General features: G+C 39.2%; 1 protein-coding gene across 1 annotated transcript in view; it reads left to right on the forward strand.

Moving 5' to 3' along the window:
* CD96 (CD96 molecule) overlaps positions 1-11,755 on the forward strand; it is a 37,206-nt gene extending 25,451 nt beyond the window's left edge. The window contains exons 10-15 of the mRNA XM_032804457.2: positions 1,291-1,365; positions 5,163-5,237; positions 8,310-8,390; positions 9,008-9,097; positions 10,766-10,880; positions 11,647-11,755. Of these exons, the coding sequence (XP_032660348.1) occupies positions 1,291-1,365; positions 5,163-5,237; positions 8,310-8,390; positions 9,008-9,097; positions 10,766-10,880; positions 11,647-11,755 (545 nt within the window). The remainder of the gene's footprint in view (positions 1-1,290; positions 1,366-5,162; positions 5,238-8,309; positions 8,391-9,007; positions 9,098-10,765; positions 10,881-11,646) is intronic.
* Positions 11,756-12,316: the final 561 nt, after the last annotated feature.

The raw sequence follows: 12,316 nt of genomic DNA on the forward strand, positions 1-12,316 counted from the left end.
ATGGGTGGTGGAGTCCTGGGGGGCAGTTAGGGGCAGGGGTCCCAGGAGGGGGTAGTCAGGGGACAAGGAGCGGGGGGGTTGGGGCTTTTGAGGGGAGCAGTCACCCAGCCCTCTGACCTGAGCCCTGACCCCCCCCACACACACACCCAGCCCTGATCCCTGCATCCCCCCAGGCCCCTGCCCTGAGCCCTGTACTTCCCTCATACGCACTCAGTCCTCTGTTGACTCTTTCAGCCCTGCCACGACTCCAGCCCTGACTCTGGCACCCCACCACATCCCCAACTCCCACACATCCCACTCACCCCACACATCCCCACCCCCACCCTGAGCACCAAATTAAAAAATAAAGTAAAATAGTTTACAAAAATCTTATTGCTACTACAGATGATTGATATGGTGGTGATAGAGAGGAGATAGACCAGAAGTGAAAACTAACCCTGCACTCAAACATCATAATTGCACTTCTTCACTATTAACATGAGCCATATGTTCCATGTTCAATATTAATGTATCACCAGACATGTCATAAATATGAAGTTCCTACCCTCACTGCCAGGTTTCTAGATTTCACTTTTCCATTTGGTCCAATTCTGCATCCCCTAACTCAAATGGTACAACATGACGGTTGGTAAAATTAGTTTTATGTGTGGTTCTTAGTTGACAGGAATCCATCAATATTTGCTTAGAAGTTTAAATTGATTATGACCTCATTGTTGCAACTTCATGGATATGTAATCCGCATACATTAGCATGGGCTACATATAGTGTTATACAAAGGAAAGCCTTTCTGTAGTGACCACTTAATAGGTCTAATTAATAATGCCACCATTCCTGGGCTAAAACAAGCTTAGAGATAATGGTATAATTTTAAAAGAGCTTGGAAAACACCAGACCTGGTTGGTAATCCAAGATGTCAAGGCTAAAACTGCGAAGACCTTGTTTGGCTAGACTGAAAGTGGGAATAAAGAGCGTACAGCATTCACTCCACACACAAACCTAACAACCTTAGATACTTAAAAATAGTGCACACAGCTAGCCTATTCAAAAAAGTATTTCTATTATCATCCGCAGCCTCCTTTTCTGACTGTCTTGTTAACTTTCTACATTTACGTAATGCACCTGCTCTTAAACTTAAATAGACTTGGAGCAGAGTCTCTAACTGCATGTTAGCACGCGGGGGCTTAGTACAACAGCCTTGACTTTGGTTGGTTACTCTAGGTGCTACTATAATAATAATACTAAGCACACCATGAACTAAATGCCTTATCACATAATATTTCTTTTACATAGGACTTCAAACTACATCTTCAACTTCCTTAGACTTCACAAGCCCAGTAACCTCTGAATCTGTTTCCACTGCACAAAGTAAGTATGATTCAGGTTCATTCTTGTGTCTGAAATGTTTTCTGTATTGCTGCAGGATTTAAAGAAAAATTTAAATACAGACAGACACTAAATAACTGACATCAATTTTTTGGCAAAAATACACTTAACTTACATTTACACCATAGGTATAATCCAATTCCATACTGTGTTACAATCTGGTAGTTTGCAGTGTAGTTGGTCCCATAAAAGGTATTACGTCACCTGCCTTGTCTCTGTAATCTGATAGATGGCAGTTTAAGAATAAACTGATGTGAGAAATCATGGTTATGATGTAGTAGTATGTATTGTTTGTTTCAGAAAATATGCACCAGTTTTAGAAAATGAATTGAGCAAAAATATTGTGTATATATGTTTTTATAATTAAAAAGATATTTGAAAATGGGACTATATTATAGATATTGAAAGTTCAAACCAAGTATTGCAGCACCAGAGCATCCACAGAGTGCGTAGAGAAATAAAATATTTACAATGCATGACTCAGCTTAGTGATTTCCTCTCTTCCGTCTGTGGCAGCCTTAGTGGGTCTTGCTGATGCTCAGGTTTGCATGATGAAATATGACTCAGCTGGAAGCAGAGCTGGGTAAAATTTTCTCACCTTTTGTTTGTTTTTTTTAAAAAAAAGCAGATTCAGCTACCTCAAAACATTTCACTAATTTGTATTAATTTTGCCAAACTGCTTAAATAAAAAAAGAGTAAAACATTTTCATTTCTACACTTTCAAAATGAAGCATTTTGATTTTTTGTCTGAAATTATTTTTCGTTAAAAAAATTCCTTGAATTTTACTTAAAATTTTTTTTTAAAAAATGCTCAAAATCAAAACAAAACATTTCATTTCAGGTTGAAAAAAAATATGTTTGGTCCTAAACTATCTCCCTCGTCCCCTCCCCACTCCGCCACACACACACACACACACTTTTTTGGAATTGCCATTGAACCAAAAAAATCTGTTGTTCACCCAGCTCTAGTTGAAAGTGTAATGCGGGGTTTTATTCAAACTCCCCTGGAGGGATTAGCTCGCAACATATATCTCTGGTGTACACTTGACAACTCTGACAATCCTATGAATCAAAGCAGACTAAATTCTGAGCCTCTTACATGTGGTTTGGCCCTGATGGTTTGGAATAGCAAGGTCCTTCCTAGAACCAAGTGCCTTTCTAGTCATCGAAACACTGCCTTTTTAAGGATTGTTTGGATTATGAGGCCCAGTTGTCTGTCTCTCCCTCCAGCAGCTTGTATGATCCAGGATTAGGCAGGCATTCTTTCTCCTCTTGCTAGCAATAGGCTGTAGACTTACTGGCACATAATATAATCATGCACAAATGAAACAACCCCAGAACATAAAAGACAAACCACATGCTATGAAGAATGGCAGCCCCCGGGGCATGGAAAAGAGTCAGTGCAACAGACTACTCTAATCTCGTCGTCCTCCTCAGAGCAACACCATAGTCATGGCTCACAAATGAAAATATATTTGTATATTACAATAGAGACAGTGCTCAGTGTCAGCTGTACTGAGGGCATTGGCCTTCTGTCATCTTAGACTTCAGAGAAGGGCAGACACTACATATCTGAAGCACGTAGAACATAGGGCAAAAGTGATTGTTTTCCTTTTCTCTTAAATTCATCTTCTCCAGTCTCATATGGCTGCAGTGCACCCAGTTTGACATAGTGGGTTGTTTCCATAATGAGTGTTTATCCTCTTAATTACACTAATTACACTCGAACATTAAAGCTTTTCAGAAGGTTGCCTATCCCAGAATACACATTTGTTAGTTCCATACCTACCTGTAATAACAAGCTGATTCAGCAAGAGCTCTTACCTTTGGCTAATTCCACCTCTTGGGTCAAATTCAGCCCCTCAGGAGGCTGCACCACTCCTGTGGAAGTCAGTGGGAATTGTCTCCACTTTCTGAAGAGGTGAATCTGGCCTGAAATATGTAAAGGTACCTTTAGCAGCTTTACTTACATGTGATGGCAAAAGACCAAGACTCTTGATTCTGGTATTGTAAATATTCCTTAAATTGTGGAGTGTGACTATGCGAATTAGCTTAGCGTAACAATACTTACACAGACCTGTAGACAGACATTGGCAGTCTGGGTGAGTGATGACACCAGAGGAAGAAACTGAATGGCTTAGTAATAACATATACTTTGAGAAGGTAAGAAGATAGTGTAAAATAAAATGGAGAATCAAAACAGGTTCAAAGACATAGAAATAGTAGCAAGATGCCAGCTGGATTATGTGGAGGCAAGCAAAGAGCTGCCAAACAAAATGTGTAATCCTGAAAGCTCATCTCTCAAGCTTGACCAACATAAATTAGTCCAATAAAAGATTTATTACTTCAGCCTCTTTGTGAAATAAATAAATAAAATAAATGAAAACCTTTTAGCTTGCTTGCAATATGCAAATATAAATGTCTGCCACCCAAATAAGGCTTCAGCTACACTACAGATATAAATGAGCCTGCCAACCTAATTAGAACATGTTATAACTGGCTCAGGAATTGGTAAAAAGCTGTGATGTAAACAGGACTTTAGCATGTCTTATCTCCTGTAAACAGGGAACAACTGTGTTGGAGCTGGTTCCCCTGACTCAGTTACAGTTGCACAATAGACAGGATCTTTGGGTGTCTGGGTGACCCAGTGCTCTGCATAACACCGCTCCTTCCTTTCTAATAACTTGCTCACTTCTTTCCACACCAGCGTCACCATAGGCTTCTTCAGAAGATGCCTTGGGAGGCAACTGAGTTAGTGAGCAGAGGATTTGGCTTCTAAATCCTCATTAGTATAAAAAAGTTGTTTGATTCAACTTCTTATTTCACAGCACTCTTATTGAAAATCCAGGAGACAGCTGGTGTAAGGGAATTGATACAAGCAGAGAGTGCACACAAATAGATTGGAAGGCTGTGAGGGGGCAGTATTTGAGCTCTTGCAAGGGCAGCCTGTTCTATGCTTAGCTTTCATGTTAATCCCTCGTGTACAGCACCCAGAGACACTTGCATTTTGCGAGTTAGGTAATAGCTTTTTCTCACCTTCTCAGGCTTGCAAACATTCTCTGATGACTTAGTGCCATTCTTGCAGAATCAGACAGGTGTCAAGAAGGACTGACATTTTTAGCAAGTCTGAAATAAGCCATCTGGGAGGATTGCTTGTTATCTGCCAGAATGTCAATTCCTGATAAATAGCTGGTTCAGCTCTAGCCTATTTAGCATTTCACTTGATTCCTTTTGAACTGTTAAATGGAGAATTGGAATTGGCTTTTACAAGGGTCCTGATAGTCACTACCTCAAAACATCATCTTGCTAGAGCTGGATAAAACATGGGTTTGTTTCATGGGTGTTCATGCAGAGAACCTTTTCCACAGTTTTGATTCACGTATGTTTGGCTTCAGTTTTGAATAAGCCCCAAAACTCAATTAAAAGCACCAAGTTTCAACTGATTTCCCATTGAAATGATAAATCAGTTCAGATTTTCTCAAAACTCAGACTAGGTTCCTTAGAAATGTTCACAAACCTGAATCATCCTTTCATTAACTCATGCTGCGTTTCTACTTGATGACAAAACCTCAAACCTTGCTTTGGGTTTCTGTAAAGAAAGTCCCATCCAGTTCTTTATCACCATGCTTGTCTGTGAATTAACCAAAACTGCTGATATTAGATGAAACAGCCATTAATCATCATCCAGTCAGGAGACAGTGAGGAGAGTCTGAGGAATGGTAAGCACAACAATGTTGTCTAGCACAACTTTTGCAAACTGTTGCTTTGTTTTCCAACAGGCCAGTTTGATTCTGCCACAGATACACAAGGCTATACCAACACCATAGCCACCAGTCAAAATGAAACATCACAGCGTAAGTAGACGATACCTATCTCTCTGGGTATATTTTTCCTTGTAAGATTTCATTAAATAAAAGGTTCTGGATAAAGAAGGCTGGAAACTGAACGCTTAGAGCAGCAATGCAAACTTACCCAACACTGTGCTTCAAACCTAGCAGGACCAGGGAATCAGCTCAAATGGCAGAGAGTAGCTCAATCTCAATTTGCCCGTTGAACCATTGATCTTTTTGCTCAGTGTCAACATTTGTGGTGATAATAGGCCATCAGGTGGCAATGGTTTTCAGTCATTAGTCAGGGAAACATCGCTGACCTGGTTGCAAAAGATTTCCTAGTTCATGATCATTCTTTTGAGCCAGCTAGTCTGCAAGTATTAATGTTTTCATAAGCTGTAATGTTTGTAAGGCTGAGGCATGAGTGCTGCCTTACAAGCCGTGAGAAGAAATACCCTATGGCATGTTATTCTCTTTGTAATGGTTCACACAAAAAAAATAAGGATCAAACAAGCTAATATTGATCGCTCACACCAAAACTGTTTCTGACACATGTTCCTGAATGTTATTTTGTGTTATAATGCAAAGTCTGATATTGAATACACATGGGGCTGTATTCCTGACAGGAATTCCTAATAAGATTATTTTTTTTTCTTTTCCCTCCACCAGTAGATTTATTTCAACACACTTAGAAGAACTTAGCAACTTAGAAAAAAAGACATAACAAAAACCTCTCTCTTGAAATGACCTGGGTGAACAGCTGGCACATGAACCTAAACCTTCCCTAGCTCACTTACTTCAGGTTTATTGATTTGAACTTATGCAAGTTGCCGCTGGGGGCAAACTATGCTCTAAAACAGGTAACATCACATTGTGCTGCTTGCCATGACCACTCCAAAGTGTAATCGCTAGGCCACAGGCAGGAATCTAGAGTTGGAATTGAGTTGATGATCTTTGAAGTTAATACTCAAACCTCATGTTTACCTAGTTCTCTCCACCTCCACCTTACGCATTCCCAACTAAAGCTCCTGTGGTCAGCAGCGTATTATCACCTAGGCCGACAAATTTGCAGGAGTGGCAAATTTATAATAGCAGCATTTTTGTAATCGCAGCATTAGTGACGCTGCGATTCTACCAATCATAGAAACCACCAATGACGGCACAACGCCATTTAGTAAACATACTCACGAGAATCCTAAACTGCACTGGACCCCTGCTTGAATGCGGGGTTTGGATCCATGCATGGTCCTGCATTATAAGCGAAATCGGACTATACAGAAGCGTGTTCGAGCGAGGGTCCACTGTAATTGTAATTTTATTTATAATAAAACTTCTAAATGTTCAATTATTTTAATGATATTTAGACTGATTTTAGTTAAAACGAATTTGTAAAAAAACTAAAAGAAGTTCCTACGGGGCCGGGAGCGGCAATTATTTCAGGGCCTAAGGGAGGCAAAATCATTAATCTGCCGCTGCCTGTAGTTGGTATCTGTGGACTTCACCAGCATAAAATAAGGTCTCATGCGGCACATGTGGGAAATTATAACTTGCTAACAAAATATATATATCAAAATACACTAAAGCTAATATTTTTTAAAGTTTCTGTGTAGTGATGATAATGAGCATTGAGGTATTGGATCAGAAGAGCAAGGCATGAGTTTCTCAGAAGCTATGTGGAATCATTGGTTTAAATCTAGTTCGGGACAGCTGTGACCATAAATTGTTTCCATATCTGATATCACTGGTGGCCTGTGCAAAATGGGTCACATTTCACTTTATCGCTGACAGGATGACAGAAACCACTTCCTCCTCCGCTCCCCCCGCCCCCGAAGTGGCACTAATTGGCCAAGCTTTGTCGTAGCAGAGAGGGCAAACACTAAAAGGGTCTTGGAGTCTGAACTGCGCTTTCACCAATAATGGTGATCACTGGTTTCATGTCAGGTTTATGGTTCACTGGCAGGGCACTGGAGAGGAAGCTGTTTCTGTCTAAGCTGTATGTGTCGTCATATGCAGGACTTGAGTCTTCAGGCCTGTCAGGGCAGGAACTTTCCTCAGCACCCAAATTGAAACTAAAAATGTTTATAAATAATGTCAGGCATAATGTTAAAATTAAGGTAGGTCCTTGGGCAGAACCAGAACACGGAGAAGGTAGTTATAACGTATTAAATATATTAGTGGAGAACGCAAGCAAAGCAAAGAGAAGCAATGAGTTCATGAGACACCTGAATGGGATAAAGTCCTAGTGACAAAAGGTTTAGCTAAACCATGGATAAACAAAACAAAAACATTGTATCAGATATTTTCCTTTTTAACGAAATCTGTTTATCTGTAGGGGGGGGACATTTTAATAATAATACTTAATTTCTTTCTCTCTTGATTTTATTTTTGTGTACTTAGATTCCAACTCTTCAGGGCGAGGTGTGTCTGTTGACTGTATTTGAATAGTGTCTAGCACAGTGAGGCCCTGATCCCAGCTGAGTCCTCTCTATGTGCTGCCATAGTACAAATGGAAAACACTAATAAGAATAAATATGTAATGCTGTTCAAGCTTCTATACAGAGCGATTAAGATTTTGCAGTAAATGTATATCTCTGGGTTTTTTTATATCATGCTCATCCCCATGGGAACTAAGCACGTATTATGTTTTGATAAAGTAAGAACTGATGTAAACTTCCATCTAAAACTTGAACTGAATTTTTAAAAAGATGCACAATATTTGATTAACTTATTAAAAAAATTATTTGACTTCTCTGTTCTGGTCAGAATCAAAAAGCCGCATGTCGTGGTAGTCTCATGCAATGCTAGGGCCATTGTCTTTCCTTTTTTCTTTTCAATTACTTAATCTCCCACAGGTTGTTTGTGCGACTCTTGTGGAATTAACAACCTTATTTTGCCAACTAAGTATCACAATGGAATTTATATTTGAGTATAGTAGGTTTAGGCACCAGATATTATACATAATTTTTTTAGGCTGGTCTGCTATTTCGTTTACTGCCAGAGTCCAGAAAAGAAAAGGACATAAAATAGCAAAACTAAGCCTGATGTGGCAGTAATGGCTTGTAAAGTAACTTCTGAAAATGGATTGTTTTTATATAGGACTGAGTGACCCTACTACTGCAACCCAACAGAGCAACGTGAATACAACCCTCTCCAGGGAGAATGTAACCCTGCCACACCGTAAGTGTTGGGGCAGATCTAGAATGCATGCGGTCATGTGGTTAATTATTTTATTCATTGCTTTGGAATAGTGATGAACTGAGGAGGCAGGTCCAGAAAAATGACAATAAATCCTAAAGCAGTACCAGTCACAAATTTGTGTAGCTTGGCTAAACTAGCAAGGATGGGAAGGGTATGTAACTGTTTACAAGGCAAAGAAAGGTGATTTTGTAGTTGTGACAAAGTACTTGGGGTTATATTATTGGCTTTGCTACCAAACTCACTTTGTGATTTTGTTTGGTAAGTCACTTGATATTTCTTGGACTCAATTTCTCCATCTGTAGAGCAGGTGAAATGGTTACTTCTCTCCCAGAAGTTCCGTGTGACTAAAGTCATTGTTTAGTGGAGGTTTTTAACATTTGTGACTACTTGTATAAATCTTTGTTTATATCAAATTTAGATCTTAGGTCAAAACTAAAGTTGGCTTTGTCCCTTTAAATGAAAGTGGGCATTCAGAGTCTGGCAGCTGGTTTTCAGCTCTTTCAGGCTCTCATGAACTATATATGGTTGTGACTTCTAAAAATCATGCTCAGTAAAATCAAACACACTATTTACATTGTATGTCTATATCTTTTTAGGCAATCTGTCCTCCAGCACAATGGTTGATCCAGCTTTCTTTACTAAATTCGATGGTTTATCAACTACAAGGAAATTGGTTAATGGTACTGGTAAGCCATTCATTCACAACTCTCTCCTTCATAAATATTTGTAGGTATATAAGAACTTGAGGGACTAATCCTTGGAGCTTCAGGTAGTTGCACTGGTAATAGAAAACCAATCAACCACCACCACCACCACCAAAACCTAATCAAACCAGGGTTGTATATGGGGTCTAATGGCTGTTCATGTCTCCACAATGCAGATAATCACAGTTCCTTTGGGTATTTCTATCCTGGCACATCTTTAGCCAAAGAGCATACTAAGCATGCTACTTGTGGGTAGCCACCTATAACTGAAAGATGGGGTTAATCTGTGAAATATCATGTACTGCAACTTTTAACAGCGTGACACACCTATAGAATTTCACAGACATATCAGTGTGTTACTGGTGTTTACCCCCCTGTTGCTTACTAGTGGACTGACAACATGGTTTCTGTGCTAAAATACGATTTATTTCAAATCCATTATAATGCAGTACTTTTCATTGGTTGGTGGTAATATGACAATGTTGAGCTTGTGGTTGTGCTGTCACTGACAGGAATGTCAGCTTGTTTTACCCTTGTAACCGTCATACAAACAAGTGCTCCAAAAAATTGTAAATGAAAAGATCCATTAAGTTGCCAGCACTACTAGTAGCACAGTGGGCAGAGCTATTACCGCTGTTGGCTAAAGCAAAAACAACACTGAGTTAAAGTATCAGCTGGAAGGCCAGGTTGTGAACTTTTCACACACATTATGTGAGCAGTCTGGCACACGAGTAGTTAAATTGACTCAAATGGACTAGCACTGTAAGCAACTGTTTAACAATGTGAATAATGAGTTCACACACTGGCCCACAGTAATTGAAAGAGGGCTTTTCCAGCTGCCATCCCATAACTTGTACCACGGCCAGGCCCAAATTTTTGCTTCAAGTGGCAGCTCTGCAATGCTGGTGTTGCCTTAAGTTGTATGGAGCCTTCAGTTAGCTCAGTAAGACTCAGTGTTAAGTTAAAGAGTTAGAGCTTCATTGAATACACTCACCAGCACTGGAAATCTTGTAGAATTAATTAAAACCCCCACAACATGCATGAACCTGTAGTGGATTCTCAGAAGGCTATCTCTCTGTGGTTAGCAACATGGAGAATCTTCTCAGCACATTAATCTCTGCCTAAAAATTAATCAAAATATTTTAACCAATTGTAATGGGCATGTGGCAAACTTACGAAAACTAGGTCTGTGTCCCCAACTTTGATGCAGATGGCAACCCTAGTGACATGTTTATCTTGGCTTCCCATTCTCATAGCATTCCAGAACACAATGGAAAATGTATAGGCCAAACTTTTTCAGCTTAAGTGCTTAAAAGAAAACACTCAAATCATAGTTTGATTTTTCATAAGTGCTGAGTATTTGTAGCTTCAGTTGAATTTGAATGGAGTTGTAATCTCAACAACTATGATATGAACCCACTTAATTATGTGCCTGGATTAGGATTTATGTGCTTAAACTGATGCATCTAAATTTGAAAACACTGGCAGTCCTATACAGGTTGGGTTTGCTATATAGATGTGTGGGTAAGGGAGTTGCCTGCTTAATTAAATCAAATAGAAATCCCCCCCCCCTTTTTTTTTTTTGGCAGAATGTTGCTTTTCCTTGTGAACTGGAGTTTGAATTATTCTTTTTTTCTGTCCCTTTTTCAGGCATGGTGGGGAATGCTCGCTTCTCCTGGCCTGCAGTTGTAGCACTCTTGCTTCTGTTTTGTTCTTTTGTAATCATTTTAGGAATCAGAAAATGGTGTCAATACCAAAAAGAAATGTAAGTATTAGTATCAAAAATGGTGAGCAGAAATAGAGATATTAGTGAGGATTCCAGCCCAAAGTTTCAGAATGAAGTTCAGATAATTATCTTATTTTGTAGATGCATGTGAACGTGGGTAGAAATGAACAAGTACAGACATACAGTTGTTTGAAATACATAATTGAAGCTTAATCCCATTCACTGTTCAATATGCTTCAATTTAACAATTCCACATAAGAGAGCTGAATTCCTTATTAAATGTTTGGGGAAATATAGGGATGGCAAACTAAACCCCTTTAAAACATAGCCTGGTTATTCTGAACTTTCAGTTAACTACAGTAAGATTATATTTATCCTTGGATTGTTAACATCTTGGGACTGGGCTTTTTCTTTAGGGAGCCCTGTAAATCTCCATGCACAGCTGTAAATCTTTGTAAATGTGTCTCCAGATATCAATGCAAGCAACAGCTTGCTGCCTTATTTATCCAAAGGTTTTGGATTTCACCACAGCACTTCAAGTTGTAAAAGATGTGTGTTGTCCCCAGCCCTCCACCTCTGTGTACAAGAGAGCACACATCAATGCCAGAACATGGTTTTGAGCTGCAAAGTAGAATATGTAGGTGAGAGAACAGACATGAGCTCTACAGAATGTTAGAGAAGAATGAGGCTAAAATTCTCCCTTATCTTTTGTCCTTATATCTCTTCCCATTCTTTCCCTAATAACTGTATTGTGATTTTTACATCATTAGCTGTTGTGTTTTCAAAGGCTTTTTTTTTATTCTAGTATGAACAGACCTCCATCTTTCAAGCCACCTCCACCTCCAATTAAGTACACATCCATGGTAGAATCTGATGGAACTACCCCATCCTGCCATGAACTGGAAACTTTGTAATGTTTCTGATGTATTCCTGACCTATCTCTGAAGAATATTATATCTTGTAACTGAGTAAGCCTTTTAAAATGCAGATTGCTGGAGTTCAGTCTGAATGACCCATATTCAGTGTCAAACTTCTTAAACTGACAAGGTCAGAAGCAAAGCACTCCTGAGTATGCTCTCTCATCCATTTAGATATGCATTCATCTGACAGACTGGAGTCTAACTGCAGCACACTGGAGATTACAGGTGCTCAACTTGGATTGGGTGATCAGGTGGGAATTTGCTGTTTTAGTAATGGAAGTAGATTAGTGCATATGTCACTTCATTAATCTGCCTAGAAAAAATGTTGAAACATTTTATTTTAGTATGCCTATAATTATGAGCACTTTAAGCATATGGCAGACATAATTACTCCACAGTCTTGGTAATACTTTTGGAAGCTTTCTGACACGTGTGAACAGGGTTTTTTTAAACTATAATCTTTCTTCCTATACAAATACTGATATACAGTGAGGTTAGCCAATGCTCAGCCTAAAAAGCAGGATCATTCATTGTAGGACAATAGTCCACATATAT

This window comes from Chelonoidis abingdonii, chromosome 1 (genome assembly GCF_003597395.2).
Source record: "Chelonoidis abingdonii isolate Lonesome George chromosome 1, CheloAbing_2.0, whole genome shotgun sequence".
Taxonomy (NCBI): domain Eukaryota; kingdom Metazoa; phylum Chordata; order Testudines; family Testudinidae; genus Chelonoidis; species Chelonoidis abingdonii.